Here is an 18,340-nt window from a genome sequence, read left to right on the forward strand (position 1 = left end):
ACGCTACCCAATCAGAGTAAGGTATGGGCGCCTGCTTCCCTCTCTCCGCCTTTTTCCTTTCCTCCGCTCCTCAACGCGCTCTCTCCCGCCCACAGGGCGCCGCTGGCTAGCTGGGCCACAGAGAGAGCCTCCAGCTGGGTAGAGAGACAACTCTCAATCCGAAGTTACTGTTGACGCTAAGGCAGCCATAACTGATAATGGCATCGGGAGTTTCCGGGCCTGCCGTCTCCTGTGTGACGTAGTTTTCCCTTCGCCCAATCTCACAGTTGCCCTGGGCAACAGTTGAGCCGTCTGGGAAGAGAGGCATCTGTAAGTAGGCCCGAAACAGAACCAAACGTGACCAGACATCCCATGTTAAACAAGTTAATTCCTATTCCGGACTACCTGCCCGGGTTCGGGGATAGAGGGAGCAGGTTTCCTGGCCCTTATTCTGCTGGGACGTCTGGTCACTTACTTAGGTGGACAGGAGTTTAGGGCTCCGGAATCCCCTGTCTTGCCCGGAAGTTGCCTTTGACACTTCTGAATGGGGTTATGGCAGAAGGATGGGAATAGCTTGCGCCCCCCATTGCCCCAGGGAGTACCCATTCTGACAGGAGTGGCGAAGTAAGGTAAGTGTCCCTTGGTCCCGAACCGTGGGTCAGGCCCGAGCAGGCCGAACGGCCCCTGGGAGACAAAGCGCAGATGGGGCTAGCCGAACTCAGAGCCGCTTCCGCTGGAAGAAGGTTTTCTTTCCGGGCTGGCCAGGCGGCGGCCCGCCCCCCACCCCCCTCCGCCCCTTTGAGGTTCCCTGTGGGGTGAGGCGGCTCAACCGGCTCCCGTCGCCGCGCTGCTGCAAGCTGGGACGGGAGGGGCCTGGGTGTGGCCCTTAACTCCCGCGAAGTGGAGCTCCTGACCACGCCCCCGCAAAGTCTGTTACGTACTTTCACCCCCTGACCTTTGAGGAGGGAGAATTCTGGAGCTTGAGGAAATCATTTTCCATTCCCAGCTATAAAGGAAAAAGATGGTTACCCACCACCGCGGCAACACCTCTAAGTCTTATTTTCGCACTTCCTGTCTTCAGATTCTGAATTTTCTCCCTTTTCTTTGTTTCTCCTCCGGTGGGGGTTTGTAAGCATTGACTGCAGCTCTGGATGAAGGTATACTGCCCTAATCCTGCGTGTCTACGGTTTATTAAACAATGTTTGTGAATATTCGTAAAACTATCGTATTAGTTTTATATGGCTCTTTACCAGAATTGTCACATATTATCTCATGTAGTTCCTTCTGTAGGTTTTGAGTCAACAGCTGTGAGTCATCTCGGTAATATCGGGTTGGGTGCCTAAAGCTGCGGGAAAAAGGATCAGGAGAACTTTCAGGTAAACTGAAAATTGTTTATATCCAGGCCAGTCAACAACAAGGGTGCACACCTACCTTCTTTGCTTAGTTTCTTTTTGTATCCTTAGTACTCATGCTCCAGCCAAAATGAACTATGTATTCTTTTCTCTAACAAGGTTTATCACTGAAGCACCAACCTTTTGTGATTCTGTATCCATGTCCTAGTTATAATTGGAGGTGTGTTTCCAGATTCTCCCCAGCAGGAAGTAATTTTCTCTGAGCTTACCTAGCACTTTCTGTACCTCTTTTATGACAACCACTATTTTGTATAACAGCTGCTTGTGTTCTTAGCTTCACTACCATATTTACTCCTAAATAGAATGGTTTGTATCAGATTTATCTGCCTGTTACTTTACCCTGCACATGATATTATTTTGATAAATACTGAAAAATGGAATATATTGGGTGTCTCCTGGATGCCCAAGATGTTGCCAGCAAAGTTGAAGGGAACTTCAGTTTATCAGAAATTCAGCATTAGTCCCTGTTACTCAACCTTTTCTTAGGCTTCCACTCTGAAGTCTCTTCAAAATTATTTCTTCCCCCCATATTTTATTAAAGAAATATTCATACATTAAAAAGTTTAAAGAATACAATAAACATTCATGTAGGTTTCACCTAGATCCAACAGTTGTTAACGTCGTGCCATATTTATTTCACTCCTTCTCATACACTGTTTGTCACTGAGACATTTGGAAATAGGTTGCAGACACCTATTGTTAGGCAGACATCTCTAAAATTCCCAACATGTATTTCCTAAGAATTATAAAGTTCTCCTGCAAAACATCATTATCACAACTAAGGAAGTTAATAATTCTGTAGTCTTTGAAATTCAATCCGAATGTATGTACATTTTCCCATTTGAACCAAGAATGTCTTTTATACCTTCTCCTCCTTGCAAAAAAGAAACAAAACCAGGATCCAGTCATGGTTTATGTATTGTATTTGGGTATTATAACTCTTTGGCCTTAATCTAGAACAGTTCCCCCATCTCTCTTTCCCATGTGACATTGTCATTTTGAAGTGTTCAGGCCAGGGGTCTTTTTGAATATCTCCTTTTTTCTTATTTCTTGTAAATCAGAAGTTGGTCTGGAGGTGTGATTAGACTCAATTTAACATTTTTTGCAAGAATACTTCACAGTATTCATACTTTTCCAATCATGATTAAGTCTTCTCAAATGAAGCTACTTTTACCATACCATGAGCTGCTTGTTAAATCCATCCCACTTCTCAACATACCACCCTTCTATGATATCCTACAAAGAAGAGTTTGGTATTTAATCCTCTTGTCTACGTAGAGTATGAGAGTGCCCTGCAATGGCAACATAGACTGTCTACCTTTTAATAAAGTGTTGCTGCTACTTTGCCTACACTTGGAGCTGATGCAATGTAATCTTCAGCAAAGTGTACTGATGTCAGCATAGTTTCATGAGTTTTCAACTCCTGGCACCCCAGGGACAGTTGATGAAAGATGTGTGGGCCCTGCAATTCAAATACAGATGAATCTTGATGTTATCAAAGCAGAGACTGGGGCAACTGCTGGCCATCTGGCCACATCCAATTTCGGCAATGTTATTTTTCTCCCTGAAACTCTTGCAAGTCCTAATTAGTCCTGGTATTTCTGTGATAGGCTTTTGGTAGCATTCATCAGAGCTTATTAAAAATTGCAAAATCAAGATTATACTTAGCACTTAGTACATTAGGTACAGTCTGTGTCCAATGGATAGAGAAGTGTTTGCAGAATTTACTTCATAATCACAAGAGGAAAACTCCCCAGATTGCCAAGCTTATGTATTCCTTCTATCCTAGACTTATATTTGATCATGAAAGATAAGCAGAAGGAAGAAAATGCACTTAAGGGGACAGAAGAAAATGCTCTGGTAGGGCAAAAATTCTTAGATTGATATAGAATGTTTTTAGCCTTCATATTGAAAGTTAAGTAATGCACTCCTTCAGTCACTTCTTTTGTGTAGAAGAAAATTTGCTCATGGTGGGACTATGAAACAGTTTTAAGTTTACTCCAGATTCAAATAAGGCAAAATAATATACCAATTAAGACCACAGATTTTAGAATCAGACCTGGGTTTCAGGAACAGGCACATTCATTAGCTGGTGACTTTGGACAGTTTACTCATTCTGTTTATCATCTATTAAATGGAGCTGTAAAACCTCTTAGAATTGTTGAACAGAATGAGTCAAACACATAAAATGCTTTATTTTAGCATAGTATATAGTACATGGTATATGGTCAGTGTATGGTAGTTATTAGTAGCTTCTAAAGCAGTCCAATCTGAGTACATTGTAGGCATTAAATATTTATTTATTGAATGAGTGAATGACTTTAAGTTGGTTCTCCAACTTTAATGTGGGGAACTTAATTAAAAATTAGAGATTCTGATTCATGAGTCTGGGGAAGACTCCTGAAGAATCTGTATTTTTAATAATTGTCCAGGGGATTTTGATATAGGTGATCTGAGGTTCAGGCTTTCAGAAATAGTAAAGTATCAAACAATTCTTTATTTCCCCTTCCTTGCATACTGTTGAAGTAGGTTTATATCTCTGATGCTGAGAATATAAAAAGTTCTTCAGATACGTTTTTTAAAAAAGGTTTAACCCTTTTTTAAGGGTTAGTAGCTAACAGTTTTAGAACCACTTTCTAGTACTGAATTTTGAAAAAACAAATTATTAGAAAAAGGTATTCTGCATGAGTAGGATATGTCATTTTCTACTAACTTAACAGTAGTGTCTGCTACTGGAATGTAACAGAACCAATGGCATCATCCAGGTTCACCCAAGAAGAGCAGTTCCTGTTCTTAGGCCTAGGCATGTTTCAGAAACTAGACACTGCACATATTATTCACATGAGTCTGGATTAATTAGCCAAATTGAACATGTTGCAACATTTTTCTACCAGCAGATGCCAGATAGCAAAACAAAACAGAATCTACTCTAGTTTCCAACTACATGACATATGATGTTATTTGGCATCTCTGGTTGAACATTATCAATCCAAATTAAGCAGTCTGCTAGCATGTGGTCAACCACTTGAGTGAGAGTGAGCATTACTAATTTGTATCTGCTGAAAACCACGTTTTTTGGGACTCCCTCTTTCACCTTTTTTCATGTTAGTTTACATTCAGAAATCTAATATGCGTTTGAAAATTCATCTGTCAGTCAACCACACAAGTCTTGCATAAGACAAAAGATAAATTTTTTCATTTTTGTTCCTGCCATTCCTGCCACCCCCATCGACAACCTGCAGCAGGGAGATTGAACTTACTTAAAAGGAATTAATAAATAGTCACAAAAGAAAAATACCCCTTACTGTATTCTACATAAACAAGGTTGCTTCCAGTGCCTCCCTCGGTTCCCAGAGATTGTATTTTTGCTTCTTAATGCCTATTAATGATAAAAGAGGATCGTTTGGCATGTAATATATTGGCGTGGCTCTGTTTTACTGAAGTTGTGAAGTCAGGTGCCTATAGTTGCCGGGCAGGTAATGTTAAGGGAAACAATAGGCAGTGGTGGGGATTGGAGAACTCCCCATGCTCACCTAAATGGGGCATCACTTCCCAGCCCCAGCCAAATTTTGCCATCTGGGGATATGGACCTGGTGTTACCAGATTTGTCAAGAGGAACTAAAATGTGGACTTAATGTGAAATATCCTGATTTTTTTTTAATTTTTTTTTTGTTTTGAACTCTCCTGACTTTTAAACATTGGTTCGAATACTTTTTAAACATTAATCAAGCCAGCAAAACATTTAACTGGGTAACACCAAGGGCTACGAGTTTATGACCTCTGTGTTTCTTGCATAAAAACGCAATTGGTACTTTGGTTGAAAATCTCAGAATGCTTTAGAAATGTTTCCTTTTTTGCCGTATTTCAGGTGCATTTACTTCTCTAAGTAAGGTAACAAGTCACTTATCGCCTCCATCAAAAATTAAAGATAGAGGGGCTTCCCTGGTGGCACAGTGGTTGAGAGTCTGCCTGCCGATGCAGGGGACACGGGTTCGTGCCCTGGTCCGGGAAGATCCCACATGCCACGGAGTGGCTGGGCCCGTGAGCCATGGCCGCTGAGCCTGCGCGTCCGGAGCCTGTGCTCTGCAACGGGAGAGGCCACAACGGTGAGAGGCCCATGTACCGCAAAAAAAAAAAAAAAAAAAAAAAAAATTAAAGATAGACTCTTATGTACACTAAGTGTCTATTTCCTTGATTGCAATTTAAAAGGTTTTTACTGTTTTCCACCAAATTAAAAACTTGTTCACATTTTCTCAACCTTGAATTATATTAGGAAATAAGTTTTCTTTATTATCATATCTTTAATATATTTAAGAAAAATGGGATTTCCCTGGTGGTGCAGTGCTTAAGAATCTGCCTGCCAATGCAGGGGACACGGATTCGAGCCCTGGTCCAGGAAGATCCCACATGCCGTGGAGCAGCTAAGCCCATGCGCCACAACTACTGAGCCCACGTGCCATAGCTACTGAAGTCTGCGCACATCTAGAGCCCATGCTCCACAACAAGAGAAGCCACTGCAGTGAGAAGCCTGCGCACCGCAACGAAGAGTAGCCTCCACTGGTTGCAACTAAAGAAAAGCCGGCGTACAGCAACGAAGACCCAACGCAGCCCAAAATTAATTAAATTTAAAGAAAAGAAAGAACAATCCGGTAGCCCATGCTCTTTAAAAGTAAATAATTAAGACAGATTTTTAAAGGAAAACATCTTTAAATAGATCATGCTCTTTTGTAGGTACTGTGGTGTTGATGAGGATTCAGAGGGTTTTTAAGTGTGGGAAGGCACTTAACAGGAAATGTACAACAAGTTTTTTATTATAGAGATACGAAAATTAGACATGGAATAATAAATGTCACACTGTATTTCTAAGCACTTTTACATTCACTTTTCATTTGAACCTTGCAACTCAAGACTGGTACTAAACATGTTTTTTATGAGAAAATCAAACCTCCAATTGGTTAGGAAATGTTTTCAATGTCACAAAGCTAATTAGCCAGAGTACAACCCATTTAAAGTATAAACATGGAATATACTGACCCGAAAAAAATGAAAACAAACAAAAATGCCAGTACAAGCTTTTGTTTTAAATCATACATTGGATTATACCGTTGCAGCTTGTTTAAAATACTTGGGATCCTAGAATACTCTGAAGCATTCAATTTCAGAATTTAAAAATGGGGTTTTGTACCATTAGGATAAGCTGGTAAGTTTAGATAAATTAATGGAGGGAAAAAAATGATGAAAAGCTAATGGTGGACTAGAAGTGGTAGGCACACCACTTGACCCACAGAATGGCTCTTTTGGGGCTCCTATCAAAGATCAAATATTAGACTAAGGAGACTTTAGTATGACCTAGGAGGAGAGTTTTTAAAATATCCAAATCCTGGCCTGAGCATTTTTAGAAGCTAAGACTTGGCTTTGGCATCCACAGTATGTTTCCATTTTGATATTTCTGATCCATATGTATATGTTTTGAGTTACCAGGAATGGAATTTGGATTTGAGTAATCTATTCCTCTTCTCTGTCTGCCCCCATCTGACTGTAGTCTACATTTTCCAGCTGGCTAGATGAAAATAGAGTACAATTTAAAGCTAACAGTCCTGTTTAGCTATTTAACCCATGATCTTGGTCTCAACAGTATGTTTTCATATAAGCTAATCTATGAAAAATATGCAAAACTTGTAAGCTTTTCAAGTGTTGCTTATTGCTGATTAAGCTTGAGATCTGACAGTTCCAGTGGCAGCATCTTTTAAAAATAAGACTAATGCTATAAAACAAAACCCACAGACAAAAAGTATTTTTTCCTACTAAGAGATTTTTTTTAGCCATTAGCTTTATTCTTTATGCTCAGTAATTATATTATTGATGTGTAATTTATTTTTATTGATTTTCACTAATAATTGGAATAACTCAATCCAAAATATTTTAAGTTTTCATTTAAATTTATAAACATTTTTGTGGCAGAGAAGTATGGTAGGATAATTACTAAAATATGTTCAAGCATGAAAACATACATTAAAATAAAATTAAGTGGAGTGGAAATAGAGATGTAGGGAGAAAAAAAGATACAAAATTTCTGACTTAAAAAAGAGTTCTTCGGACTTCCCTGGTGGCGCAGTGGATAAGAATCCGCCTGCCAGTGCAGGGGACACAGGTTCGAGCCGTGGTCTGGGAAGATCCCACGTGCCGCAAAGCAGCTAAACCCGTGCGCCACAACTACTGAGCCTGCGCTCTAGAGCCCGCAAGCCACAACTACTGAAGCCTGCACGCCAAGAGCCCGTGGTCCGCAACAAGAGAAGCCACCGCAACTAGAGAAAGCCCGCGCACCACAATAAAGAGTAGCCCCCGCTCACCGCAACTAGAGAAAGCTCGCGCACAGCAACGAAGACCCAACACAGCCAAAAAAATAAAATTAAATCTTAAAAAAAAAATTTTTTTAAGTTCTTCATTTTTTATTAATGGATGATGGTAGCTATCAGATTGCTATGATATTTTGATTATATTATATATATTTTTAAGGATTAATATGTTATTTTTAAATATGCTGGAAATTTTATCCTTTGTAACTAAACTTATAACAAATTTATATGTCTATCTAGAAACGTGTAAAAGGTGACCTAATTTCTCTGCCTAGTTTTTTCAAAAGGGTTATACAAGGATAAAATTTGAGGACTACTGAACTCATTCTTAAGGTTCAGAAGGACACACTAGTGCTCTTGTCCAGTCCCACACCCATAATTTAGTTTGGTTGTCAAAGTGAATCTAGTTTGGTTATCAAACTAAATCTCCCCAGAGATTTCTAACTTGTCCAAGTTGTATGACTAATTTATGTTATCAACATGTGTATGATTGACTTAAAGTACTAATCCTGCCTAGACATAAATGCTTTTCAACTCTCACACCAACAACTTAGTAAAATTTTTCATGACAAAGATTTGGTTTCCCTCTGGGTTCTTTTGTGTTAATTTTAGACATCTAGCTCAAATGCTACAACAGGTTTGGTTCCTTTATCATGATTTTGAAACACATTATCCGTCAAAACCATTATCTCTGGGAGAAATTACAAACTAAAGAAACTGGGGGGAAAGGAAACAGCAGATTATTTTCTAATTACCCAGACTAAAAGCTTCAAAAAGTGACTAATTGACACTGCATTCTCTAAGCATTAAAAGTTTGGGTTCTATTACTGTAGGAATTTTCTTTTACTTTTTTTTTTTGCGGTACGCGGGACTCACTGTTGTGGCCTCTCCTGTTGCGGAGCGCAGGCTCCGGACGCGCAGGCTCAGCGGCCATGGCTCACGGGCCCAGCCGCTTCGCGGCACGTGGGATCCTCTCGGACCGGGGCACGAACCCGTGTTCCCTGCATTGGCAGGCGGACCCTCAACCACTGCGCCACCAGGAAAGCCCCATTTTACTTTTGCAATTTGATGTTTTCTCTTAAAATATGGCTTGCCCATCTGTATCGTTTTAAAATCTGGCATAGTACTCCATGGTATGGTGGTTCCGTGATTTATTTGACCTGTGACATGTGCCTGAATGCAGTGCCCTAATGAACATTCTTATTCTTATATCTTTACACACTCATGCTTTGTTTCTTTAGTGAGCATTACTAGTAGAAGGTTTGGGTCAAAGAAAATGTGCATATTTAGTTTTAGTAGATACTACAAAATATTAAAAGATACTATAAATTATCCCTCTAAAAAAGCTGTACCAACAAACCCGCCCACCAATAGAGTGTCCATTACCCTATACATTCCCTAACTGAATACTAGGCTTCTGATTTTCTTACAATCTCAAAAGATACAACACACACACCAAAATGAGACCACAATGATTTTCACTTTCTTAATGAGGCTATAATGATTTTCCTGTTCAAATTGTAATCACAACACCCAGCCCTCCTAAATCCCCTTAAACTATTTTATTTTCTATAACACTTACTACCATTATATTATTTCTCTCCCCATACTCTAGACTGTAAGCTCTGAAAGAGCAAACATTTTTTTCTCTTTTGTTCACTAATGAATGGTGCCTGGCACATGGTAGACACTCACATATTTATTGAATTGAATGATGTGGCACTTGAATAATACACATGAATTTCATCCCCAGCTGATATATTTCTTCTTTGGCCCATCTATCCCTGGTGGTACACACATATTACCTTACCAATTAGAAAGTACCCTTAGGGGTAGCCACAACTCCTTAGGGTGCATCACACCAGGCAAAACACCCATGCTTGGCTATTAGCAGTTACCCTGGAGAAGGATATAAATGCTCCTTCCTACGCTGGGCTCCCTGGGCAGTTGATTATCAAGACAGTGTAGCCTTGGCAGTGCTGGGCATCCAACCACCACCTTGCTTATTTTAGCCCTCCCTTCCTGTTCCTCTCCTGCCAATGCCTAGGGGGGCCTAGGAACAAGAATCAACCCTAGCAAAGTAGACACTCCACCCAGGCAAGTGACAGCACTGATCTTCCCCACACCAGGCCCAACCCACTCCCTACAAGGCCTTTGGCTCCACACCCTTTCCAGTAACAATGGAAGCTTACTCAGAGAACTAAGGTTTGGTAGAGCACCAAGCTTCATTGTTTTCCGCAAGCCAGATTTTGGATGTGAAAGAGGTATAAAGAAGAGATAGCAGGGCTTCCCTGGTGGCGCAGTGGTTGAGAGTCCACCTGCCGATGCAGGGGACATGGGTTCGTGCCCTGGTCCAGGAAGATCCCACATGCCGCAGAGCGGCTAGGCCCATAAGCCATGGCCGCTGAGCCAGCATGTCCGGAGCCTGTGCTCCGCAATGAGAGAGGCCACGACAGTGAGAGGCCCACATAACGCAAAAAAAAAAAAAAAAAAAAAAAAAAAAAAGAAGAGATAGCAAAAGATAGTGATTAAATTCTGAGTAACTAGAGTTGCTACTCTAAAACAGCTAAGAGTTAAGTATTTGTTCATCCATCATTTTATCATTTTGGTGATTAAAAATTTGGTGATATAAAAACCCTTAGGGCTTCCCTGGTGGCGCAGTGGTTGAAAGTCCACCTGCCGATGCAGGGGACACGGGTTCGTGCCCCGGTCCGGGAAGATCCCACATGCCGCAGAGCGGCTGGGCCCATGAGCCATGGCCGCTGAGCCTGCGCGTCCGGAGCCTGTGCTCCGCAACGGGAGAGGCCACAACAGTGAGAGGCCTGCGTACCTCAAAAAAAAAACCCTTAGATGCTATGCATTTCTCTCACATTCATCAACATTTATAATGTCTATCCTCCCTTTCAGTAGCATATCATGTCAGATTTGTACTAAATAAGGGCCTAATGAATATTTTCATTGTGTTATCCTGAATGGAGAGGCTAAGTATTGTTTGTTATAGTTGTATTCATGCTACTCAGAGATCTGCAATATTACTAACCTTCAACAACAACAACAAAAAGGAATGAACACTAGTTACCACTGGCAGGCCTAAGTAACAAGAAGGAAAGAATGTGTCAGAAGGAGAAGCTGTGCATTCTGAGTAAATTGTATATTGCATTTATCTCAGATTCTAGGTAGTGATGAGTTGCTTTATTCCTGGTCCATTCCCTACTTCATCTTCATTCCCAGAGACAGCAGTATAGGGGTAAGTTTCAGTGACAGTTGTGGAAAGCAGATAGAGCTTCCTCAGGAACTTTAGATCTTCCAGAATAGGAATTTGAACAAGAAGGGGAAGAGGCTTGGTGGATGGGGAGTATGAAGCTTTTTTTAGGAATGTCAAAGTAGAGGTAATGGGAATAACTAAGACCAGAAGCAGCTTCACTTGATTATAACTAATTTGCAGTGGGTGGTAAAGGCAGGCACCAAGCCAGCATCACCACATTATAAATAATCTTTCTTCTGTGGTGGTGATGTTGTGAAAGATATACAGTGAGTTGCATCAGTATGGCGAAATATCACAAAATGGGTGGGACTGTCTAGAGTAGCATCTGTGTTTGGAAAGGGGTCATGCTGCAAGTTACAGTCCAGAACACCTTGAATATATATAACATGGCATAAACTGGGATGTAACACTGGGAACAGTTGTAATCAGCCAGAGATGACATATATGCTGGGATATTCATAACAAAATACTCACGTGAGGGTATTCACTGATGCTTCAGCATAGAGTATCTCTGTATTAGAGGAAAATAAACTGAGAGCACACCTCGCTTCTGGTATCCAAGAGCCAATTTCACCTGTTTGTGTTGCTTCCTTACAAATTGCAGCTATGTAGCCAGTAACTGATCCTTAAGATGCTTTTTGTCATTATAGCAAAGGAATTAAAGTAGAAACTGGCTGTTAGTTACTGAAGGAAGTGGGGATGTTAGGCAGTACTTACATACTACCTCCTCCTTTCCCTAACACTCTGCCTTACCCCACCTCCCAAATGGTCATGTCTTTTACATCACCCACCATTCAGGGGAGATGCTATCAGCTGCACATAAATCCCTTTGGTTTTCCTCAGCTGGATAGATAACTATTGGATAATTTACCTTTGCCTGAAAAACTTAAGCCCAATTTTCACTAGGAGGGGAAAAATTTAGAACATGCAGCCTTCCAATTACCACCACCACTTATGAATGAAAGTTGACAAGATCTGCATGCTTATATGAACTATCTCAACCTTGTTTCAATGAAAAGACTCACAGGTAATTAATGGGAAAATTATGCAAGGATAGGATAGTTCATTTTCTATAGGAATTGTGATTTTCTTAAACTGCAATGGAAATATCTATCTCAAGCAATATGCTTTGGTAATTCATTCTTGAATAGTACTAATAATTGTTTTCTCATTGAAGGAAGAAACTATCCAACAATTCAGATATGGCAGAAATGAAGTCAATGTTCCGGGAAGTTCTTCCAAAACAAGGTATCTAAGTTACAAATACTTAGGTCATAGAATATTGTAGGAACCTAAAAACTAATAGGCAGTGTCATGTAGCAGGCTCAATAGCTAAATATCTGAAACTATTTTGTGTTCTATACACCACACATACTCTCCACCTTTACTATGCTTTTGTCATGAGTAGGTTGTAAAGGAGTAATCCATTGCCTCCCCGCCCCCACTAGTAAAAGGATGTAAAATGACAGTTGGATTGTTTCTTAAATGTAGAAATTCTGTTACACTCAAGATTGCAGATTACAATAAGGAATTTCCAGTGGAAAAAAATAGCACCATAATTTACCATAATACTAAATAAGGTCTGAAAATGGGGGAAAAGAAACCTAAATCAAACAATGTAGCAAAAGCCGAATTACAATTACATTCAGTAATTTGAGTATTCATGTTAATACCATACTTTACTACATATTTGTTGTTGTTGTATTTCCATTTCTTTTTTTTATTGAAGTATAGTTGATTTACAGTGTTGTGTTACAGGTGTATCGCAAAGTGATTCACTTATACATACATATATATCTACTTTTTTTCAGATTCTTTTCCCTTATAGGTTATTACAAAATATTTAGTATAGTTCCCTGTGTTATACAGTAGGTCCTTGGTGTTTATTTTATATAAAGTAGTGTGTATATGTTTATTCCAAACTTCTAAGTTATCCCTCCCACACCTTTCCCCTTTGGTAACCATAAGTTTGTTTTCTGTGTCTGTGGGTCTATTTCCATTTTGTATGTAAGTTTATTTGTATCATGTTTTTTAGGTTCCACATATAAGCAATATCATATGATATTTGTCTTTCTCTGTCTGACTTACTTCACTTAGTATGAAAGTATCTAGGTCCATCCATATTGCTGCAAATGGCATTATTTCATTCGTTTTTATGGTTGACTAATATTCCATTGTGTGTGTGTGTGTGTGTGTGTGCATGTATGTGTGTGTATATATACATATATATATACACACACACACATATATATACCACATCTTTATCCATTCATCTGTCAGCGTACATTTAGTTTGCTTCCATGTTCTTGGCTATTGTAAATAGTGCTGCAGTGAACATTGGGGTGCATGTATCTTTTCAAATTATGGTTTTCTTCAGATATATGTCCAGGAGTGGGATTGCAGGATCATATGGTAGCTCTATTTTTAGTTTTTTAAGGAAACTCCATGCTGCTCTCCATAGTGGCTGTACCAATTTACATTCCCACCAACAGTATAGGAGGGTTCCTTTTTTTTGACACCCTCTCCAGCATTTATTATTTGTAGACTTTTTGATGATGGCCATTCTGAACAGTGTGAGGTGATACCTCAGTATAGTTTTGATTTGCATTTCTCCAATAATTAGTGAAGTTGATCATTTTTTCATGTGTCTATTGGCCATCCGTATGTCTTTGGAGAAATGTCTATTCAGATCTTTTGCCCATTTTTTGATTGGGTTGTTTGTTTTTTTGATATTGAGTTGTATTAGGTATTTGTATATTTTGATGATTAATCCCTTGTCAGTCTCATCATTTGCAAACATTTTCTCCCATTCTGTAGGTTGTCTTTTTGTTTAGTTTATGGTTCCCTTTGCTGTGCAAAAGCATTTAATTAGGTCCCATTTGTTTCTTTTTGTTTTTATTTACATTACTCTAGGAGACAGGTCCAAAAAGATATTGCTGCAATTTATGTCAAAGACTGTTCTGCCTATGTTTTCCTCTAGGAGTTTTATAGAATCAGGTCTTACATTTAGGTCTTTAATCCATTTTATTTTTCTGTGTGGTGTTAGAGAATGTTCTAATTTCATTCTTTTACATGTAGCTGTCTAGTTTTCCCAGCACCACTTACTGAAGAGAGTGTCTTTTCTCCGTTGTATATTCTTGACTCCTTTGTCATAGATTAATTGACCATAGGTGAGTGGGTTTATTTCTGGGCTTTCTATCCTGTTCCATTGATCTGTATGTCTGGTTTTGTGCCATACCATTACTGTTTTGATTACTGTAGCTTTGTCATATAGTCTGATGTCAGGGAACCTGATTCCTCCAGCTCCGTTTTTCTTTCTCAAGATTGCTTTGGCTATTCAGGGTCTTTTGTGTTTACATACAAATTTTAAATTTTTTTGTTCTAGTTCTGTGAAAAATGCCATTGCTAATTTGATAGGGATTGCATTGACTCTATAGATTGGCTTGCATAGTATAGTGATTTTGACAATAATGACTCTCCTAATCCAAGAACATGGTATATCTTTCCATCTGTTTGTGTCATCTTTGATTTCTTTCATCCCTGTATTATAGTTTTCAGAGTTAGGTCTTTTGCCTCCCTAGATGGGTTTATTTTCCTAGGTATTTTATTCTTTTTGATGTGATGGTAAATTGGATTATTTCCTTATTTCCTCTTTCTGATCTTTCATTGTTAGTGTATAGAAATGCAACAAATTTCTGTGTATTAATTTTGTATCCTGTGACTTTACTGAATTCATTGATGAGCTCTAGTATTTTTCTGGTAGTGTCTTTAGGATTTCCTATGTATAGTATCATGTCATCTGCAAACTGTGACAGCTTTGCTTCTGCCTTTCCAATTTGGATTCCTTTTATTTCTTTTTCTTCCCTGATGGCTGTGACTAGGACTTCCAAAACTATGTTGAATAAAAGTGGCAAGATTGGGCATCCTTGTCTTGTACCTGACCTTAGAGGAATGCTTTCAGCTTTTCACCGTTGAGTATGTTAGCTGTGGGCTTGTCATATATGGCCTTTATTATGTTGAGGTATGTTCCCTCTATGCCCAATTCCTGGAGAGTTTTTTTTTTATCATAAATGGATGTTGAATTTTATCAGAAGCTTTTTCTGCATCTATTGAGATGATTGTGTGGCTTTTATTCTTCAATTTGTTGATGTGGTATATGGCACTGATTTGCAGATATTGAAAACTCCTTGCTTCCCTAGGATAAATCCCACTTGATCATGGTGTATGATCCTTTTAATATATTGTTGGATTCAGTTTGTTAGTATTTTGCTGAGGATTTTTGCATCTATGCTCATCAGTGATACTGGCCTGTAATTGTCCTTCTTTGTGGTATCTTTGTGATACCTGTGGTTTTGGTATCAGGGTGATGGTGGCCTCATAGAAGGAGTTTGGAAGTGTTCCTTCCTCTGCAATTTTTTGGAATAGTTTCAGAAAGACAGGTGCTAACTCTTCTCTGAATGTTTGGTAGAATTCACCTGTGAAGTCATCTGGTCCTGGACTTTTTTCAGGGGTATTTTAATCACAGATTCAATTTCAGTGCTTATAATTGGTCTGTTCATATTTTCTATTGCTTCCTGGTTCAGTCTTGGGAGATTGTACTTTTCTAAAAATGTCCATTTCCTCTAGGTTGTCCATTTAATTGGCATATAGCTGCTTATAACTTCTCCTTTTTCTAGTTTTACTGATTTGGGCCCTCTTCCTTTTTCTTGATGAGTCTGGCTAAAGGTTTATCAATTTCATGTATCTTTTCAGAGAACCAGCTTTTAGTCTCATTAATCTTTTCTATTGTTTTTGTTAACGTCCCAAGCAAGATGTTAGCCTTCAGATGAGTACTCTTGTATATGTTTGCCACCAGCCTTTATGTCCTGAGAACCACAGTCACCTCACATCTCCCCAGCAGACCCTCCAAGACCAGCAGGTCTATCTTGCCCAGGCTCCTATCAAGTCACTGCACTTTTGCCCTGGGTCCCAGGGCACACAATACCTGGTATGTGTGTTCCACGAGTGGAGAGTCTGTTTCCCCCAGTCCTATGGAGCTCCTGCATTCAGGCGCTACTGACCTTCTAAGCCAAATGCCCTGAGGGCTCCCCTCCTGATGCCAGACCCCGGGGCTAGGGAGCCTGACGTGGGGCTCAGAACTCTCAATCCTGTGGGAGAACTTCTGCAATGTAACTGTTCTCTCGTTTGTGGGTTACCCACCCTGGGGGGTATGCGATATCATTCTATTGCGAGTGTGCCCCTCCTGCCATCTCACTGGGTTTCTGCCTTATGTGTTTGGATGTATCTTTTTTGATAGGTTTCAGTCTTTTTTATCGACGGTTGTTCAGCATTGTGATTTTGGTGTGCTCACGAGAGGGGGTGAGCTCAAGGTCCTTTTACTGTGCCATCTTGTTCCTCCTCTTATTTTTATGTACATTGTATTTCCCCCAAATTTTTTTTTGAGATTAAACGTTTGACACAAAAAGTTGTCTCATTGTAGCTTAGGATCTTAAAAAATTCAATACCTTATGAACTTCCTAGTATTAAATGTTGCTTTTATATTGAAGATATGCTGTAGGGTAAATGTTGCTTTTATATTTTTATACTGAAGATACACTGGGGGGGGAACTATGAGAACAAGAGATTTTTCAACGTCAATGGATTAAGTTTTTACACCTTAATTCTAGCTGCAAATCCAAACCACCAAACAGCTGTGTTATCTCACTCCAATTCTTCTTTCTTTTTAAACTTTAGGGCAGTTGTCTGTAGAAGATATAACCACAATGGTGCTGTGTAAACCCAAACTTTTACCCCTAAAATCTCTGACTCTGGAAAAACTGGAGAAAATGCAGCAAGCAGCACAGGATACAATTCGCCAACAGGAAATGGCAGAAAAGGAACAACCGCAAATAAGTCACTGAATGATAACTTAGCACTTCTGCAGAACACCCTACACCTTCCTTATTATTAACAATAGCTAGAAAATAACCTGCATCTGTATGCTGAAAGCAGTATGTATTAATAAAACAGATTTTATTCCCATAATATAAAAATAACCAAGATTAATAAAACTTGGATTGTGAATTTAAACACTCCGATTTGGGGCTTCCCTGGTGGCGCAGTGATTAGGAATCTGCCTGCCAGTGCAAGGGACACGGGTTCGTGTCCCGGTCTGAGAAGATCCCACAGGCCACAGAGCGGCTAGGCCCATAAGCCACAACTACTGAGCCTGCGCGTCTGGAGCTTGTGCTCCACAACGGGAGAGGCCGCGACAGTGAGAGGTCTGCGCACCACTATGAACAGTGGGCCCCGCTTGCCGCAACTGGAGAAAGCCCTCGCACAGAAACGAAGACCCAACACAGCCAAAAACAAATATAAAATAATTAAAACAAAAAACACTCCAGTTTGTACTAAACAGAAGCAATTTTAAAACTTTGAACCCAGATTTTGGTTTTTTTTAACCCAAGTTTTTAGAACTGCCAATTATTGTTCACCATTCCCATCAATTTTCTAGATAACATTCTTAGGCACAAGTGAGTAAATGCACCTTTTATAGTCAGAGAATCCTGTAAATGTTTATTAAAAACTGAATTTGAAGAATTTTGTGTCATGACACATTTAAGGCTATCTTGCCTGACCAACTGATACTACTAGTAATGACAAAACTGTATTTCTTAAACAAATTTAATTTTTAAGAAACCCTCACCTATCCAGTAGTTACCTAAGCTTTTAATTATACTGATTTTACGGACTTACCTGGCCACCTTTGTCTTCCAGGTATCAAACACAATTTTAAAACCCTAAAAATGGAAATTAATATGGACTTGAAAGAGCCCATGAAGTAAATATGAACATAAAATTGGAAGTTTTCGTTCTAAAAGACTGTAGCTAAACCTGTAATGGGTATGTTCTAAGAATACCTCTGTGAATTCTCAATATAATTCTTGGTTGGTTTGCTGCAGTCAGTATCAGACAATTTAAATTAGTATGGACCTTGAGGCCTTGCTGAGTATTTAGGCTTGGCAAAAGAGGTCAGAAATGTGATCATTCTTTAGATAACTTATTTATTGGTAACTATTTTCTCAGACACTGGGTAAATGTAAAACTATGAGTCTTTGAAGAATAATTTTTTGTAACACAAGCATTACTTGGTAATAGAACTTAAGAATTATGAAAGGTATATATGTTTTAGAAATTTCATTAAGCTCTAGATAAGATCAAAAAGAGGTAAGTGTGCAAGTATTTCCCACCAAGTATAATATTAAAATAATTCATTTACTACTGTACTCTTGTTTTTAAAAGTTTTCTAGGAGCAAAGTTTAAAATCCACTAGGTTCAAACATGCTCTT

The 18,340-nt window shown here is 39.3% G+C and overlaps 2 protein-coding genes across 4 annotated transcripts in view; one reads left to right on the plus strand and one right to left on the minus strand.

Annotated features, from left to right (window-relative positions):
* Nucleotides 1–482, minus strand: part of SHOC2 (SHOC2 leucine rich repeat scaffold protein) — a 113,776-nt gene extending 113,294 nt beyond the window's left edge. The window contains exon 1 of the mRNA XM_060034077.1: nt 455–482. The gene's annotated coding sequence lies outside the window, so the exon portion shown is untranslated. The remainder of the gene's footprint in view (nt 1–454) is intronic.
* Nucleotides 135–18,289, plus strand: BBIP1 (BBSome interacting protein 1). Of its 3 annotated transcripts, none has more exons than XM_060034081.1 (4): nt 135–309; nt 1,258–1,355; nt 12,190–12,260; nt 16,746–18,289. In XM_060034081.1, exons 3-4 carry the CDS (start codon nt 12,215–12,217, stop codon nt 16,910–16,912), a joined length of 213 nt encoding a protein of 70 aa, XP_059890064.1. In that variant the 5' UTR covers nt 135–309; nt 1,258–1,355; nt 12,190–12,214; the 3' UTR covers nt 16,913–18,289. The 3 variants fall into 3 exon arrangements, with proteins under 3 accessions (XP_059890064.1, XP_059890066.1, XP_059890065.1); XM_060034083.1 differs by lacking the exon at nt 135–309 and adding an exon at nt 477–608; XM_060034082.1 differs by lacking the exon at nt 135–309 and adding an exon at nt 716–1,136.
* Nucleotides 18,290–18,340: the final 51 nt, after the last annotated feature.

This window comes from Delphinus delphis, chromosome 16, assembly GCF_949987515.2.
Source record: "Delphinus delphis chromosome 16, mDelDel1.2, whole genome shotgun sequence".
In the NCBI taxonomy this organism is placed as follows: domain Eukaryota; kingdom Metazoa; phylum Chordata; class Mammalia; order Artiodactyla; family Delphinidae; genus Delphinus; species Delphinus delphis.